The sequence below is a fragment of the Carcharodon carcharias genome, chromosome 1 (genome assembly GCF_017639515.1).
Source record: "Carcharodon carcharias isolate sCarCar2 chromosome 1, sCarCar2.pri, whole genome shotgun sequence".
Lineage (NCBI taxonomy): Eukaryota > Metazoa > Chordata > Chondrichthyes > Lamniformes > Lamnidae > Carcharodon > Carcharodon carcharias.
The window spans coordinates 179,216,570-179,236,349 of record NC_054467.1 but is presented as its reverse complement, the minus strand read 5'-3'; the positions used below and the strand labels follow the sequence as shown (position 1 = coordinate 179,236,349).

Genomic DNA, 19,780 nt, shown 5'->3' with positions numbered 1-19,780 from the left:
TGACAGTTTAACCAAGTGATATTTCAGAGAGCGAGAAACATTGCAAACAACTCTGAGGTTTCCCAACCAAAAGGATGACTCATTGTTCTTTCAGATGCTAACAGAGATATTTACGGTATTTTCTGGTTCTAGTTAAAATTTCTTCTATCTGTGTTTTCTCTTAAAGTGCTGAAAAATATTTTGGCATGACTAAATAACTGCTGTTGGCTTAATTGGCAAAACATACCATTAACTTGAGTTATTTAATGGAATATTTTTTTAGTCACCCACTATACCCCAGCATCAACTGAATTACATTCCTGTGAAGCTCCCTGGGATGTGTTTTTATGCCAAAGGTTTTGCATAGTAGTTGTTAATTAATATTACAGATGACGGTTTAGTTAGTTCCTTAAGCAAGCAAGCAATGCTTTAATGTTGTTAATTATTCATAGATGATACGAGATACAGAAGGAAACTACATTTTGTCAGCCTTTTGTCTGAAATTCACATTTGCTGACATACGCCACACACTTTACAAGTATTTTCAATATGGGCATTGAGTAAACTGATACACTTATGAAGGAACAGAACAAAAGTGAAGGAAGAATACAGGAGAGAAGTAAAATGACCTATCAAGTGCTTAAATGGAAAACCAGAGCTCAAACTGTGCGCCACCAGCGTCCTTAACCAGAGCTGGTTAGGATATTAACATGAGACAATTGAAAGCAGCATAACAAAAGAAATTAAAGACATTTAAGACACACGGGGCAGAATTTTCTACCTGCCGGGTGGGCAGTGCAGGCCCGAGCGGACACGGACCCGCCCGTGATCAGGTCCGCACCACCATTTTATGTAGGTGGGCCAATTAAGGCCTGCCCAGCGTGAATCGTGGCCCCCGAGGACAGCAGGAGTGGGCGGGCGGCTGTGGGACTGCAATGACCACTGTGTCCAATGGCGACCCGGGGGCCTGTTTAAAAAAGCTGCTGCAGCCTTTCAAAGGCTGTGCATCATGGCCAGTGGAAGGGCTCCCCAGAGCGCTGCTGATGAGCAGGCCAGGCAGGAGGATAGGGCAGTGGGGCAATGCGCCCCTCGTCTTTCTGACAATTGCTTTGCTGCCCTCCTTGAGGAGGTGGCAGGGCAGCGGGAGGTGCTGGTTTCCCAAGATAGGAGGCAGAGGCCTCCCCACATGGCCAAACGTTCCTAGGAGGAGGTGGCGGAGGTGGTGAGCTCCCATGACATGTGTGCGATGCACCTGGATCCAGTGTCACAAGCACTTCAATGACCTGTTGCACTCCGGAAGGGTGAGTACCATGTTGGCATTGGTCACTTAACCCAGCAGTTAGCTGTTGATGGACACCCCAACAGTTGGCACAAACCCCCGCACGCCTCCCAAGTCTGAGTGTAGTGACTGCATTGAATCATTGATGGCATGTGTCCTTCGCTGGGTGGGCCAGCAGATATTGGCCGTGCCGAGGTCACTGCGAGACGGTGTTGATGAGATGGGTTCTGCCCCCGCAGCATGTGGTAAACTGAGACTCACATTACAGTTTTGGGGACAGCCTGGAGGAGCTGCACCTAGGTGCTGTGCTGGAACTGGAAAACATATCCAAGTCAGGGTGATGACATGCTGGGAGGGGAGATTCAAGGCAATGTGGTACCGATTGATCTGCTGCCCTCTGCGCTCCAGGTGCTTGTGCCTCCTTGCTATGGAAGGTTAGGCCATGTGGTACCTGATGTGATGTAGGCAGCATTTGATCAAGGGGGTGGGGGGAGTGATGGGAGACAGACCTCGCATCTTTGTGTGAGTGTTCGGCAGCAGCGGGGTGAGAAGACACTGGAGCCCTGCAATGTCCCACTCTGGCTGGGGTGGGCCATCCACAAAGAGAGTCCAGGTACAAGCAGCACTAATCAATGCTCTTCTCTCCTTTTCAAAAGAAGAATGCACATAATGCCGCCGAGTGGGTAAGGACTGACAGAGGGCCGGCCCAGTTGTCAATTCTCAGCCGCTTCGAGCAGGAGGCTCTAGATCTGGAGAGGCATCATGTGCCCCGGTCCACCGGTGACAGGGAGGCTGGGTATCCACTGGCAGGTATGTTAGCCCAGCACTGAGGTCACCATTGTTCTCCCAACAGCCATGGCAGTGCTGAATGTTCAGTGGTTGAAGTTTGCAACACGGCTTGACCATTGCTTATGGAAGGATGAGCGCATAATGATCCGGGGGACAGGGATGCACTTTGTCATTGTCTCCACATTAACTGATCCAATGTCCTTGTTCTTCCTTTCAACATTAGTGGAGCAGGGCCAGAAGAGGAGCAGCAGGGGCCCAGTCTCACACCTGAGGGCCCTGAATTCACAGACTCACTAGTGTCACGCCAATTCAGCACAGATACTAGCACCTCAGTGGGAATTAGATCATTGGCTAGTGTCCCAGGGCACAGCAGTGAGGGCACTTCACAGTCGCTGGAGGATCTGGCAGAGACAGAGAGTGCCAATGGTGCCAGCAGTCAGAAGATGGCAGGGTGCCAGGCACATGCTCAGTCAGTGCTTGATGATGTGCCTCTGGAGTCGTCCACAATGCAGCAGGGGCAGGAAATGCAGCCGGGTGTGCGGGAGATACTGTGGGAGATACATGAAGCTATGCTTGGCTTGGTCTCCGTGGTGGAAGAATCTACACGGAGCATCAGCCGATGCAATGAGCCACATGTCCGTCTCATGGAGAGACTCCTCCAGGAGATCCATGAGGGCTTCCAGGGGATGCGCTTGGACCAGCAAACCCTCACATCGGCATTGACCTCAGCTGGTCAATGCCAGTGTGGGAAATGGTCTGGGCACCAGGTTTCCCAGTTTGGTGCCTATCCATTTACGGTGAGCAGGGAGGCCCGAAGCGACCTCATGTCGGCGCAGCAGCTGCCTGGCACCTCTGCTCCTGTCAGGGCACTCCGGATGAGGGAAGCAGCTCCTCCACCCCTATGCCAGTGACCGTTACATCCGATGAGGCTGCAACAACTGGGGAGATAACAGCTGTGAAACTGGCCACTCCCTCAAAGGTGGGGCCAGCACAGGCTCCATGGGCCAGAGGATGACCGCCAAGGTCATCAAAGCCAACAACACAGCATAGGCAGCAGCAAAAACAAAAAGGAGAAAATGTATGGCTCATATGACTCTACTCGAAACGTTAACTCTGTTTTCCACTCCACAGATGCTGTCAGACTTGCTGAGTTTTTCCAGCCATTTTTTGTTTTTGTTTCAGATTTCCAGCATCTGCAGTATTTTGCTTTTAAATTAGCAGAGTCAGCAGACGGTCTCAGATGCCACTCCCAGCGATGGGGCAGCACCAAGACGTAGCACCCAAAAACGTAAACATAAGGCACCTTAGGCACACCACGGGTTTATCACTGGTGCTTTTGTGTTGGTCCACGATGAGGTCTTTATGAGTTGGTGTGATTTTTAACACCTTTGTCATTTTGTTTTCTCAAGTCCCTTTGGTTGTAATATTAAATTCAGATATGTCACCATGTCTGAGGGTGTCTCTTTTCTTCTGCGGGTGGATGGTTACCAATGAGTGGTTACTAATGAGTGTTCTGTTGGACATTCAGCTTTATTAACAAGGCCCTTAGTTAATGTTCCTAATCAGGCAGATTTTGCGTTCAGATATCGAGTATGGAGCCTGCAGCCCAGGCTTGTCCTGAAGGTCCATCTGTGTTGTGCTAGCTGAAGGTTCGTTGGATTAAAGCCTCTTGGGTGTCCCTGCCTCCCTGGAGTATGCCCGGGTCAGCGTCTACCCCCCCTGCATTTCACTGTGCGTGCTCATCCTCGGACTCACTGCTGGACTCATCATGCAGCCATTGTGTCTACATCTACATCTTCATCTCCAGCGCAAGATTGTGGAGAGCGCAGTATGCAACCACTATCACTGAAACACAATCTGAGGGGTACTGGAGTGCGCCCCCTGAACGGTCCAGGCATCGGAAGCCCATCTTGAGAAGACCAATGGTTCTCTCCACCACTGCCCTTGTGGTGCCGTGGCTCCTATTGTAACACTGCTCAGCTTCTCTTCTTGGATAGTGGAGAGGCATCATGAGTCACCTTCTGAGGTGATAACCCTTGTCACCCAGCAGCCATCCATCAAGCTGGGCTAGAGCACTGAAGATCCCCGGCACCTGGGAGTGTCTGAGGATGTAGGCATCGTGGGAGCTGCCTGGGTACCTTGCACATACTTGTAGATTCTGCATCCTGTGATCACACACTATCTGCTCATTCATGGAATGGAAGCCCCTCCTGTTGCCAAAGGCACTGGACTCACCTGCTGGCACCTTGATAGCCACATGTGTACAGTCTATAGCACCCTGGACGCGGGGGAAGTAATGGCCGCGAAGCCTCTGACTCACTGTGCCTGGCTGGCCTCGTTCTAGCAGTAGTGGATGAAAGTCAATGCACGACTGAACAGAGCGTCTGTAACCTGCTTGATATAAGTGTGGACAGCTGATTGGGAGACACCGCAAAGATCACCCACCAAGCCGCGGAAAGAGCCAGAGTCATAGACGTTGAGGGCACCTGTGACCTTCAGAGCCACTGGCATGGGGTGTCCACCGAACAGCTCGAGGAGATCTCAGGCCCAATCATCTGACAGATATTGTTGACTGTCTCTCTTGAGAGATGGAGCCTCCTTTGGCACTGCAGCTCAGACATATTGAGGTAGCTGCTTCACCGCCTGTATACCCTGGCAGCAGGATAGTGGCGTCTTCTGCGGCCCCTTGCACCTTGGACTACCTCGTGGTCCGGGACCCCTTGTGCCTGCACCTGTCCTCCCAAAGGTGGCCTGGAAGCTGAATGTGCACCCCTTCTAGCCCTCCCTTCCTCCTCAGAGAAGATGCCTCCGGTGGAGAGTTCAGCTCCCATTCCCAGGCTAAGGGAAGGCTTCCTGAAACCTGCAGGCCCAAAAAAGATTGCTCACTGAAGGCCTGAAGGTTCTGAGTCCAGACCAAGCAGCTGGAATGCGTTTTGAAGTATTGCAGATCACACAGGCAAGTATCAATAACTTTGAAAAATCAATATTTGACAGAACACACTCACGACCCCACTGAGCCCTCTTATCCCACCCTCATACAAATGTGTCCTACCCTCCTGCCCGTTGCGTCTATGCGCCAACATGAAGATCACACGGGCACCGAAAAAATTGTTCTGGATTGACACCTCATGGGCCTTAAGTGGCCTGTTAATTAATGGCGGGCATGCATCAGCTATCATCGCGCGCCCGCCCAACGAAATATTGCAATGGTGCACAGTGATGTCGGGACGCTTGTCCGACATCACCGCGCGTCATTTTACACATCGGCATGTAGGGCCCCCACAAGCCAACGGGAAAATTCTGCCCAGGGAGACCATGTGAATAGCCAGGGAAGCAGAGGTGGGGGAGAATGAAAACAGGAAAAGGCGGCAAAACAGAGCAAGTTCCAGCAGCTCAGGAATTTAAGCGCTCCAGGTAATATTTCCCCTGTGCCTGATTTTCCATTCCAAGAATGCCTTTCCTGGTCTGATCAGCTTAATAAGATGGCAATGCACAACCTTGATGCACCTAATCTATCCTCCCCATAGTGGCATGCTGCGAAAATCTTGTGGTATCAACAGGAAGCAAACAAAATGTAGTGCACTTGTTTTACAACACAAAACTGTTTCAGTGCTATGATTGTTTATCAACAATGCAAAGAGTGTAAAATACTGATCTTGCAGTGCACAGGGAAATCTGCATATCTTTTGAACACTTTTCAAGTTCAGAAGTGTATATATTTTGTATGGCTGGGGAAGCAATTATAGTTCAATGTCAAGGTTCACAGTGCATTCAACAGCTTCATCTGACACAGTGTGAATGATTGTGGTGTCACCAGGAATGGATCTCCCAGAGCAGGAGTTCAGTATGTGGCTGATTGTCTGACTCGGATGGCCACAGTCGCAAATTGAGCTGTTCATCATGGTCCACTTGTCCTCTGCCTGTGCAGTGCCCACTCTGGGCCCAAAAGTTGGTCCCAGACTAATCTTATACCATTGCTTCTGCAAATGCCTTGCATGGAATGTAGTTGCTTCTTCCATACACTTGTCATCACAGCCTGTATGGTCTACATGGTGACGTCAGCATGTCATAAGAATAAATGGATTTTTTTCTTCTTGCATTTTTAAAATTATTTTTTGAATTTATGAGCCCATAGCAACCAACAGAAGTTGATGATTTTTGACAAGCTCCCAAACCTATAACATCTCATCACTTGTGTGAAAAGAAATACTACAGAAGAAAGTTATGGAGATGGCAAAGTAAGATGGTGCATGCCAGATGAAGTTTGGTCCTGGCATCCTGCATCTCTTCCATGTCTTCCCTGCAATACTCCTCAGTGAACCACATCATGAAGCCCTTTCAGCTTTACTGAAGGTGAAATGTAACCATTGTCCCTGAGGAAACTCATCTTTCTCTAGATGTTGATATAATTTTAGGATCCTTCATTGCCTTCTTGTTCAAAATATTCTGGCTCCCATAGATAAGCTTTATCTCCAACAATCTCTGAAGAATCTTATTTGACTTTGAACTCTGTGTAAAAGGCAGGGCACAGTAAACAGAAACCATGTCTTTAGATTTCTTTAGCTACAGAGTATATCATGTACCTTTGAGCATGCTCATATAATTCAAAATTCATACAGTAACTGAAATGTCCGAGGAATACTCTGGTACAAAATTTCAGCACTTGGAGTCCAGATACAATATTCAAGTGGTTCCTTTATTATGCATGCGGGGAGTAAACACTGGGCAATCCAGGTGCTTCTCCACTGAGGTTCAAATGAGCAGAGTTTATATATTTTTTACTATCAGTTACAACTTAATGGTATTAGTTAGACAAAGGCCACAGCACAATGACCCCACGGTGGGCTGATAATTGAGTACTTGTACAGTAATTGCAGTACAGACGCTAAGCATTGTCATTTGGAGATAGCAAAGAATGTATGTTTAACGGGGGGCTGACTGGATGTGATTCGAGGTTATCAGACAGTGTTAAATGGCCTTCCCCATTTCTTGATAGAGTCATCCCGTGTCCCCAACCGTGTGTCTCCCATTTCCTAATTGCAAATTTACAGCTGAGTCCTTTGTACAAGTTTTTAGCTTTCATGTAAGGCTGTGATTGTCTGTGTATGCTTTGGCGCCCTAGCTGCTGATCCTGGCTGGCACTTTAAAATAAATCCAAATTTTCTGCATCTTCAGTAACATTGAAAAAAGACATTGCTGGAAGCTTTAACAACCAAACAAATTTATTGAACAATATAAACAAGAAAATAAATAACATTAATCTGATACATATTAATACATATCTGATAAATATTAATACATATACATTTTAGGTATTACATTATACTAGCTTCACAATAGGAAAAAGTAACAGTTTTAAAGCTCTGTGCTGAAGTAACATCTTATAATTGTTATATTTATAACCTCACAAAGTATGGGCGCTAAAATCCATAGTCATCTGGAGCACCCTGGTTATAAAGTGATCCGGCAAGTTAGGAATTAGTCTGAGGGTCAGCCGTCATCATCATTCTAGGGTTCTTGCTTGGGACAGAGTCTCAGCCCACCCAAAAATGAGGCCAATGTTAGAAGGGGTGAGGCCAGAGGGGAGATTCCGAGACTGGACTTGTCACTAGCCTGCTGGCATCAGTGGGCTGGTGACCCAAGTGAATACAAGCATACTGGCCTGATGAACCACAGATGTGAAGCCGACATGAGGATCCAGGCCTAGGATATATAAATCCTGGAAGATTTTTAAAATTGTTTGAAGATTTTCCGGGCCCATTTTTAAGGGCTTTTCCAGAAGGGTCTCAGGAGCAGGATTCCCTGCTCCATTTTTCATCCTCCCTGTTCTGGTGGGCACCTCAGTTGTGCAATACATTGCACAAGAGCCGTAAGACATATTAAAATGAGGTGACTGTCCCCTGGCCCTGCATACTTTGGCAGACCAAAGGCCGGAGATTACAGCTGGCATACCCTTGTACTTCTACTGAGGTGTTGGATTCTGAATGCAAGAAGTTTTAAATGTTTTGGGGATAATTTTTCTCTTTAATAATTGGCTGTAAAATACATCTGGGTAAATTAGGCCCAGAGGATCACAGACCAAAAATGTACCCTGCCCAATTGTCTGTGTATTCATTTAAATAATCACTAAATCAGTTGGGCTATGTACTGTCATGTGATTCAATTTTCTAACTGCATTCCACAGAGTGTCATCCATGACTCAGTTGGTAGTACACATGCCGCTGACTCATAAGGTTGACAGCTCAGGTTTCACTCCAGGGCTTGAGCACAAATATCAAGGCTGACACGCCATTACAGTACTGAGGGAGTGTTACATTGTTGGAGGTGCTGCCTTTTAGTTGAGCCGTTAAGCCATCTGCACAAGTGAAAGTAAAAGATCCCTTGGCACTATTTTGAAGAGGAGCAGGAGAGTTGTCATGGGTGAACATTATCCCTCAATCAACACTACAAAAAACAGATGCTTTGGTTGTTATCACATCGCTGTTTGTGGGAATTTGCTGAGCAAAAATTAGCTCCCAAGTTTCCTACATTACAACAGTGACTACACTTCAAAAAGAACTTCATTGGCTGCAAAAGCACTTTGAGGTAACCGGTGATTGTGAAAAGCACTATATAAAAGCAAGTATTTCTTTCTTTTTAATGTGGTTCTCTAATCCTAATTATTAAAGAAAACTAGCCCCATTATTTACTTTCTGAATTAAAACAGCACTATCAAGCTAAAGCTAGACAGAACGCTTCATTTTTGTTCTGGATGTGTCTAGTGAAGATGACCCATGCTCCAGTGCATCCTGCACGGCTGGCCCATCAGAGCATGTGTCATCAATCATTTTATTCCTCACAGACACTGTTCAGAGGCAGTCAACTGGGAGAATTAAAGAGTGAATCACAGGCAAGTACACTAGGTGATGCACAGAGCATGAATGAGCTGGAGCTTCTGGGATAGAACATGAGGAGCACTTTGCTTGTTGCAGGGCTGGAATACATCACCCCTAAGCTTAATCACTCAATGCCCAGTTCACAAATACAAGAGGGCATCACAGCGATACAATGTATGTGGCTTTACACCTGCATGTAAAATTATAGGGTTTTTCTACATCTACATCAGCATAAGAAAGAAGAACCCTTCAGGTGAAGATGCTGAGGATCCAGAGCTCACCGGGCCACCTTTAAAAAAGAAGGCTGTTGTCAGAGCATCGAGTGCATTTGCAAACATTGGGATCACGTCAGTCAATGTGCTGCAGGTTAAGTGGAGAAATCAACTCACAAGTACAGCAGTTTCATCTCAGGGCTCAGCTGCTGTGAGACATCCAGCAACTCAGTCCTAATAGACCCTTTACTAACACAGAAACCAGTCCTGCTGTCTCAGGAATCTCCCTATTATCCAGGAGAAGCAGAGGTTAGATCTAAGAAGTCACGTAGCATGTGTTAGCACCAAAAGAAGGAAAGAAACACTTCAAAAGTGATTTAATTAAAGCTTTTGTTGGGTGTACAGACATTATTCTTTTCAAAGTTTGGGAGATTTTTTAATCTGATTCATTGAATGAAAGAATAAATCGAAGCTACTGGGATCAGCCAGTGTCCCTCAGGTGGGAGGGCCAGTGCAACCATAGAATTCACAGATGCCTTTAACCAGTTGTGTGATCAACAGTGAATAAATCCAGCCTGTGATATCCTACTGAGGGAGGAGGGGTAGTCTTCATTTATTAGATATTAGATATAAGGGTCAGCACTTTTTCCATCTTGGCCCCTCCCTATCTCTGTAACCTCCTCTAGCCCTCTCTGCGCTCCTTCAGTTCTGGCCACTTGCGAATCCCTGATTTTAAGTGCACCACAATTGGTGGCCATGCCTCGAGCTGCCAACATCCTAGGCTCTGGAATTCTGGAATTCCTCCTTTACACCTTTCTGCCCCTCTAACTCTCTTTCCTCCTTTAAGATATTCCTTGAAACCTCTTTGACCATGCTTTAGGTCATCTACCCTAATATCTTCTTATGTGGCTTGGTATTAGATTTTGCTTGATAACAAAATTGTGATAAGCGTTGGGGTGTTTTATTCTAGTGAAGGTGCTATATAGAAACAACTTATCGTTAACTTTGCTGCTGGTATCTGCTCTATCACTTTGTGCATCATGATGCAAAACCCAATTCTGATCATGAATGAAATCTGATAAAATGCCTGTCCTACTTGATAAGTATAACTTTTATCAATTCCTCCAACATATCGCACAAAAACACATGTAATAGGAACAGGGGTAGACCATATGGCCCATCAAGACTGCTCCACCATTCAATATGATCATGGCTGGTCTTGGGCTTCAACTCCACTTTCCCACCCACACCCCATATCCCCTGATTCTCTGAGAGATCAAGGGCTGGATTTTATGGCCTCTGTTGTATGTGTTTTTGGCAGGAGGGCATGTAAAGAATTACCGGTGGCTAGCCCAGTGTTTTCCCACCCACCCCTGAACCAATACCCATAATATGGTGGGTGGATAAGGCACCCATTAACCTGACTGCCCTTAGGCTTATTGAGACCCTTAACTGCCCAATTAAGAGGCAGTTGGGCATTTAATTCTGCACCCACTGCTATAATATGGTTGGCAGTGAAAGGCAAGCGAGATGGACAGGCCACTTTTTCAAAGACTCTGGTGAAAAGCTGGTAAGGAAGGACAGGAGTGCAACTCTTTTGGACATGCTTTGTGTGCATCGGGGACACTAAGCCCTGCCCACCCCCTCCTACCCACACCCCCCACCACCGCCTCCCCCCCCCTCCCCTCCCCGACCCAAGACCCAAGATGGTACCCCATTTTGTGCCTCACCCCTTAGGCTCCAAAACCTGATCCCCCATCCCCCTCTCACCCTCCCTACGGTCCCTGATCTCAGCCCACCCAAAAAGCCCCGACTTACTTTAGTCCTGCATCCATGACACTTCTTGCTAGGAACTCCTCTTGTAGCCCAAGCAGAGGCCACTATCTGCCTCTGCCGCTGCTGGGATTACTCAGCGAACTATCGCTGCAGGCTAGCCTTTTTTTAAAGCCAATCGTTGTTTGTGAACAACTTTTCTAAAAAGGGAATGAGCAATATGCCCCCCACCCTCCCATAAAATCCAGCCCCAACAGTCTGTCCATCCCAGCCTTAAATGTATTCAATGATGGAGCATCCCCAATACCTCTGGGGTACAGATTTCCAAAGATTCACAACCCTTTGAATGAAGTAATTTCTCCTCATCTCAGTCCTAAATGATCCTGAGACTGTGGCCCTGTATTTTAAATTCCCTGCCCAGTGGAAACAATCTCTCAGCATCTACCCTATCAAGCCCTTTCAGAATCTTGTAGGTTTCCATGAGATCTCCTCTCTTTCTTCCAAACACCAGAGAATATAAACCCAATTCACTTAGTCTGTCATCATGGGACAACCCCCTCTTTCCAGTGAACCTTCACTGTACCATCTCCAATGCAAGTATATCCTTCACACAGTATTTCAGATGTGGTCTCACCACAATTGTAGCAAGGCTTTGTGTTCCTGCACTCCAATCCCCTCACAATAAGGCAAATGGCATGTTGGCCTTTAATTACTTGCTGTACCTGCATGTTAACTTTCTGTGTTCCTTGCATGAGTACACTCAAGTCTCTCTGAACATCAACATTTTCAAGCTTCACACCTTTCAAAAAACATTCTTTCAAAGAAAAGTGATAGCAGCTATTTTACGCCAAAGAATCAAGAATGATAGATTTCACAAGCAACATGTATTTTTGAAACAGTAGTGACTATTCTAGTACCTCCAAAAATTAGTTTATTATACGAACTAGTACTTTGTCTTTGGGACTGGATTTTATGGGGGGTGGTGGTTGGGGCATATTGCTCATCCTGCTTTTAGAAAAGTTGTTCACAAACAACGATTGACTTCAATCAGGCAGCCTTAAGCTGAGCATGGGTCTTCTACTCCTCAGGGGAAGGAAGTCCTGCCTTCGAGAGCTGCCGGCCAATCTGGTAGGATGGCAGTCCAGTAACCCCAACAGTGGCAGAAGCAGATAGTGGCCTCTGCTTGGACTACAAGGAAGTCCCCAAGAGGTGTCATGGATGCAGGACTAAAATAAGTCGGGGTAGGGTGGGATCAGTATTGTGAATCCTCAGGTTTGATAGTTTGTATTACAAAGTCTGTTTTGCGTCCAGCTTCTGTTCACTGGCAGTGAGACAGCTCCATAAACAAACTGTTTCATCAGCCGCTGCTGAAAACATAATGTTGCCATCAGGACTTAATGCCAGATGCAGAACTCTCCCTCTGTGACCTGCAAAGAGAGAATACGTAATATGTTGCCATCTTTATTCCATGAGTGAGTTCTATAAATTAACCTAAATCACAGAATAGGGGACCACTTCGACTGCAGGTATGATGTGCTTGCATCCGCTCATGGACCTTTGTTCACTGACATCCAGATGACAATTAAAGTAGCTCCTTTTGGCTTTCTTATGTTTTATAAGTTCTCAAGTAGTCCAAAGGATCATATGGTGTTACAACAGAAAATGCTGGAAATATACAGAACTAGCTTGTTAATATTTCAGGATTATACTCTTTATCAGTACTAAAAACCAGAAGATAGGCAAACAGATTGAAAACAAGACAAACAAGGTAAAGGGAGAAACAAAATGTCTTCTAACCAAAGGGAGTTACTAGGAAGAATGACCTTCCAACTGCATTGCCAAATGTGAGGCAATGTCAAAAAATTAAAGGAAAGGGAGAAGTTAAGAGTTGAAGAAAAACAGGAGTTCCATACAAACAAAAAGAAAAGGCAAATGCAGTGTCTGTAATGAAAACAGGAAGTGCTCGCAAAATATAATGGGCCTCCTAGTTCTAGGGAGAGGGGGAAACAGGCCTACATGCTCCTGTTGCCTTTCTACTTTTACAAGGCAAAAAGGGAGACAGTGGCCTAGTGTCAATGCCATTGGATTAGTAACCTGGCGAGCCAGATATAATGCTCAGGGGGCAGGGGTTCAAATCCTCCATATGGCAGCTGGTGGAATTTAAATATAAAAATTGGGAATTGAAAGCTAGCCTTAGTAATGGTGACCATGAAACTATCATCAATATTCATTAAAGACCCATCTGATTCACTAATGTCCTTTAGGAAAGGAAATTTGCCAACCTTACTTAGCTTGCCCTGTATGTGACTCTGGGTCCACAGCATTGTTGTTGACACTTAACAGCCATGCCTTCTGAAATGGCCTAGCAAGCCACACTTGGAGATGGGCAATAAATGCTGGCCTTGCCAGTGATCCCCACATCCTATCAAATATTAAACAAAAAAACTAAATGAAATGGCAGCTTATCATTTAATCATCAATTCTGAAGAAGAATTATGGGCAAAATGTTAACCTTTCTTCTCTCTTTACAAATGCTAACTGACCTGCTGTGTTTCCAGTATTTTATTCTTTTATTTCAGATTTGCATGCTTTTGCTTTACTGTCACAAGAACACAAAAATAACTGTACGGGCCTGCAGTAATAAAGGTGTGAAAGAAAAACACGGTGAAGTTATCATCTGATGGTAATCTCACATGTCATGCATAACTACAGTGCTTCAACTCACTTTGCGTTGAAAATTACATTCTGCAATTTGTTTTGCAGCCGATCTGAAATTATTTTGCATTGATGCACGGGCTAGAGGGTCTGGTAGGCAATTGGTGAAGAAGCAACTGGGAGGTGTAAAGGTGACAGTCTGAAGAGCAGATGAGTTCGCAATCAGGAAGGAGGTTGCACATAGTGGGGTGGGTGCAACAAGTGGTGGCCAACAGTGGTTCGTGGAATTTCCTACATTGGTAAGATTTTGTTTAAAACATACATTGTTGGTGGCAGCCTGGAATATCTTTAAAGGCTGCTGGTTAGAACATATGTAAACTCAACTCTGCATCAGCTACATTCAGAGCAAGCCAATCTGATAATGGAAGCACCAATTTTGTGTTCATCCATATGCAAAAGGCCTAAGACTCGTTTCATGCACCTCTTTTGGTAATTATGCCACTAAGGTGGCTGACACTCCTCTAGCTCCATATTAGAGGTTTTGACACCTGTTTTAAGGACCTGTAAAAAAGATGTATCAAATTACCTAGCAAAAACTGCTAAACTACAGATGTCAGTGTTTTTAATGAATTTATGGGAGGTGGGCTTCACTGGCTAGGCCAGCATTTATTGCCCATCCCTAATTGCCCTTGAGAAGGTGGTGGTGAGCTGCCTTCTTGAACTGTTGCACTCCATGTGGTGTAGGTACACCCACAGTACTGTTAGGAAGGGAGTTCCAGGATTTTGACCCAGCGACAGTGAAGGAACGGCGATATGGTCGGATGGTGAGTGACTTGGAGGGGAACTTCCAGCTGGTGGTGTTCCCGTTGATCTGCTGTCCTTGTCCTTCTAGAAGGTAGTGGTCGTGGGTTTGAAAGATACTGCCTAAGGAGACTTGATGAGTTCCTGCAGTGCATCATGTAGATAGTACACACTGCTGCCACTGTGTGTTGGTGGTGGAGGGAGTGAATGTTTGTGGAAGGGGTGCCAATCAAGTAGGCTGCTTTGTCCTGGGTGGTGTCAAACTTCTTGAGTGTTGTTGGAGCTGCACTCATCCAGGCAAGTGGAGAGTATTCCGTCACACTCTTGACTTGAGCCTTTTCGATAGTGGACAGGCTTTGGGGAATCAGGAGGTGAGTTATTCACCACAGGATTCCTAGCCTCTGAACTGCTCTTGTAGAAACAGTATTTATATGGCTCATCCAGTTTAGTTTCTGGCTCATGGTAAATCCCATAATGTTGACAGGAAAGGACTCAGCGATGGTAATGTCACTGAATGTCAAGGAGCAAAGGTTAGATTCTCTCTTGTTGGACATGGTCATTGCCTGACACTTGTGTGGCACAAATGTTACTTGCCACTTGTCAGCCCAAGCCTGGATATTGTCCAGGTCTTGCTGCATTTGGACATGGGCTGCTTCAGTATCTGAGGAGTCGCAAATGGTGCTGAACGTTGTGCAATCATCAACAAACATCCCCACTTCTGACCATGTGATGGAATGAAGGCCATTAATGAAGCAGCTGAAGATAGTTGGGCCTTGGGCACTACCCTGAGGAACTCCTGCAGTGATGTCCTGGAACTGAGATGACTGACCTCCAACAACCACAGCCATCTTCCTTTGTGCTAGGTATGACTCCAACCAACGGAGAGTTTTCCCCCTGATTCCCATTGACTCCAGTTTTGATAAGGCTCTTTGATGCCACACCCAAATGCTATCTTGATGTCAAGGGCAGTCACTCTCACCTCACCTCTGGAGTTCCACTCTTTTTTCCATGTTTGGACCAAGGCTATAATGAGGTCAGAAGCTGAGAGACCCTGGCAGAACCCAAACTGGGTGTCAGTGAGCAGGTTATTGCTAAGCAAACGCTGCTTGATAGCACTGTTGATGACCCCTTCCATCACTTTACTGATGATCGAGAGTAGACTGATGGGGTGGTAATTGGCAGGGTTGAATTTGTCCTGCTTTTCGTGTACAGGACATACCTGAGCAATTTTCCTCATTGCCGGGTAGATGCCAGTTTTGTAGCTGTACTGGAACAGCTTGGCTAGGGACACAGAAAGTTCTGGAGCACAAATCTTCAGTACTATTGTCGAATGTTCTCAGGGTCCATAGCCTTTGCAGTATCCAGTGCCTTCAGCCATTTCTTGATGTCACGTGAAGCGAATCAAATTGGCTGAAGACTGGCATCTGTGATGCTGGGGACCTCTGGAGGAGAATGAGATGGATCATCCACTCGTCACTTTTGGCTGAAGATTGTCGCAAATGCTTCAGCCTTATCTTTTGCACTGATGTGCTGGGTCCTCCATCATTGATAATGGGGATATTTGTGGAGCCTCCTCCTCCAGTGAGTTGTTTAATTGTCCACCACCATTCATGACTGAATGTGGCAGGACTGCAGAGCCTAGAACTGATCCGTTGGTTGTGGAACCGCTTAACTGCATCTATCGCTTGCTGCTTATGCAGTTTGGCACACTAGCAGTCCTGTGTTTTAGCTTCACCAGGTTGACACCTCATTTTTAGTGCTGCTAGTGCTGCCCCTGGCATGCCCTCCTGCACTTTTATTGATCCAGGGATTGACCCCCTGGCTTAGTGGTAGTGGTAGAGTGGGGAGATATGCCAGGCCATGAGGTTACAGATTGTGGTTGAGTACAATTCTGCTGCTGCTAATGGTCCGCATGGATGCCAGCCTTGAGTTGCTAGATCTGGTTGAAAACTATCCTATTTAACATGGTGGTAATGCCACACAACACGATGGAGGGTATCCTCAATGTGAAGGCTGGATTTCGTCTCCACAACAACTGTGTGGTGGTCACTCCTACCAATACTATCATGGGCAGATGCAAGTGTGCCAGGCAGTTTCGAGAGGATGAGGTCAAACATGTTCTTCCCTCTTGTTGGTTCCCTCACCACCTGCCACAGACCCAGCCTAGCAGCTATGTCCTTTAGGATTCGGCCTTATGTGTCTTATGTATATATGTATAAACACCTGTGAATTGACTTAGAAACTTAAATAAATGTAGCAGTGCAAAATAAATCAATTGGTATAATTTTTGTCCATTATGTTAACAGTTACAGCCTTAATAAAATAAACCACAGCATTCAAAGAAAATGTCAATTTGCCATGTTTCCCAACGTTAACGGATCCTTTGAAAAATTCCAGAAGTCAGATTGTGATCCACATTTTTGCCAAAAACAAATCAATTCTTTCTTGTGCCATATCCTATCTGTGTACCAAATTTCACTGAATTTCATCCAGTCGTTTTTCAATCATAGCGCCAGATTTTCACCTCCCAAAGCAGGTGTTGGGAAATTTCTCGGCTTGGCTGGTCACCTCAGGAAAAAGTGCAGCATCAAACCCGATTGCTCTGGGGGAGCGGGTGCAGGATGGAATCGGACCCACCATTCTGGATACAGATCGGAGGATGCCACAGATCGGGGGTGGCCACAGGAGTTGCTGGGTTCCGAGACTGGCTGTTTAAAAGGTCCACCTCGGTTCTCCGGGTCTTTATCTCAGTTGTTAGTTTATGTCTTAAGGCCTCTAGCCTTCATCACTCACACATTTATCCCCCACTCACTCCAAATGCTATCTCCATGCCCCTATGCCAACTTATGCCAACTCATGGCTCCCACCCGCTGCCCAGGGTCCATCATACCCTCCATGCCAACCCATACAACAACCCACCCCAATGGCCCCTTATATCTTCCATGCCAACTGGTGCCCCCACCCCACCCCCATGGCTCTTCGTATACCCCATGACAACTCATAGCATTTCTATGCCCATTCACCCAATATACACTCTGTACAGAGCCTATTAACCCTATAATAACAATGGTATGTGTGGATATGCTTAACAAAAACCACCCATTTTTAATTCTCTTAAAGAAAAACTGCTGCTGCAAAAACCCTATAAGAGTGTCAATCAACCAGACTTTTAAAGTATGAATAACCGAAATTATAAACATTTGACACCTCTTTATTTGTGTAAATAAACATTGAGCCAGTGACAAAATAGATCAAAGAAGAAAAGGATTGTAAAGCTGTCAATCAAGCAATGTATTCCCTTATGTGCACCTTTTCAACAAAGTAAAGCCTTTGTGGAAGTCTGGGCTCTCGGCCAAGCCTCAGCATGCATGAACATGGGTGAAATCATCTCAAATTTGTACTAAGTGCAGTAGCGGGCGGGAAAAAAGGCAGTTAATCCGCCGGCCGCAATGGCAACTTTTAGTGCCGTATCTTCCCGTTCTCACCTCATTAATTATGCAGCCACAGGAAACATGCCATCTTGCTGGTGGACAGCCTCCAATTTGCCCACCACACCATTACCTCGTCGCTTCCTCACGCAAGGCACCATATTTAAACTGCAGCTATTCAACATTTCTCAATGCTTACAGCCCAGGAGGGCACAGGTGAAGACATAGCCCTGAAAGCAATTAAGAGTGCAGATCCCCGATTCAGTGACACATCCCTGCGATGCCTTCTGGATGCCTTGGAGGCCTGCTGCGATCTCCTCTACCCCCACTCTGGCTGCAGGACGCCCATCAGCCTCACCACTCCAGCTTGGGAGGCACTGGCAGAGGTGGTCAATGCCAATGCTACACACAAGCGGTTGGCAATCCAATGTAGGAACAGATGAATGATCTCATCCGTGCTGCCAGGATAAGGCAATCATCTCATCACTCTAAATTCACACACTCACCAGGCCATCACTGGCGTCTCACTCACTGCCAGCTCAAGGGACATAATCACTCACTCACTCACAAAATTCTTCACATCTCCATCTGGCCTCATCTCCTCTGGAGACTGCCTTCTTCAGCCCTCACTATCTTTAGACCACTTGCACAGATCAACATGTGCCCCCAGACACACCCTGGAATACTTTCCTTCCCCAGTACAGCTCTCGTCCTGCAGCCTCTTTCCTTGTCTGAGGCCACTTCTCCCACTTCACCAAGCAAGCCCTAGCCCTGCAGCCAATAAAAAGCCACCTGCCTTACAGTTGGTCTGGTAGGTGGAGCCCTGCCTGTGAGCCCCCCTAAATGTGATGTGGTGCTGCCTACGAAGCCTGGCACTAATGACTTCAAATGCTGCTGAAGAAAGGAGGGCAAACAAACCTTGAAGTCCTAAGCAAAGTGCAGCCCGCCAGGTGCACGTCGCTTATATACAGCTGCAAAACACATCAGCATGCAATCATGCCAATGTGCCCAGGTGATTCAGCATGGCAGGGATGATTCTGGCGAGCAGAGCTTATAATTAGTTGCAAATGTATTAAAAAGATCTTCCCGACGTCTGGTGGCAGGAAACATGGCCCGCTATTGACAGGGGGAGCAGACAATTGCAAATTGGTTTCACAATGGCGCAAAACTGATTTTTAGCCTTTTCACCATATTAACCATGACCGCCATGATGCCCAATACCAACGGGGGATGAAAATTTTGGCCTATATGTTTTTTAAGCTTTTTGAGCATTTATTGAGGCCAAGAGACCATGTAAATTGTTGTTTATGGCATCAGGTTCAGAGAGAAAGCATGGCTGGGAATGAGAAACAACAGTGCATAGTGGCAACTTATTTCCTGGAGCAGAATTCTGGCATGCCAGGAATGGAGGAGCCTGAAATTGGAGTCAACCTGTTTCTGCCAGGTTTTCTCCCCATGAAACCTGCCATGATATCTTTTGGAAGCATGTGGGGCTGGGGAGGCTTTTGACAAGGACATCATAGAAATCTATTGATCCTTTTGTGGCCAGTATTACTGGGAAGTATTGGCGTTAAGCTTCATGTCATTTGTTTTCTTATTTCATCAGTACGTCTATGTCCTCCCCTAGATCTGTTAATATGTATCACATTATTACATTTCTGAGTTTTGTGTCATCCCCAAACTTTGAAATTGTGCCCTGTATACCCGAGTCCTGGTCATTTCTCTACTTTCTGTCCCTTAGCCAATTTTGTATCCATACTGTCACTGCCCCTTTAGTCCTCAATTTGCTAACAAGCAAGTAGCTAAATCAGTGCCATTGGATGATATGGGGAATTTAGCAAGTTACCTCATGCCGGGGATTAGCACAAATAGAGGTTATGGCTTCATCATTCAACTCTCATTTTATGAATAGCAGTGAGTAATAGCATGCTGAATCACCTGGGCACATTGGCATGATTGCATGCTGATGTGTTTCGCAGCTGTATATAA

At 46.0% G+C, this 19,780-nt stretch overlaps 1 protein-coding gene across 1 annotated transcript in view; it reads right to left on the bottom strand.

Moving 5' to 3' along the window:
* Positions 1-11,761: 11,761 nt before the first annotated feature.
* LOC121275686 (cell division cycle protein 20 homolog) overlaps positions 11,762-19,780 on the bottom strand; it is a 44,470-nt gene continuing 36,451 nt past the window's right edge. Inside the window, exon 7 of the mRNA XM_041183232.1 lies at positions 11,762-12,334. Coding sequence (XP_041039166.1) covers positions 12,195-12,334 — 140 coding nt within the window. The 3' untranslated portion in view covers positions 11,762-12,194. The remainder of the gene's footprint in view (positions 12,335-19,780) is intronic.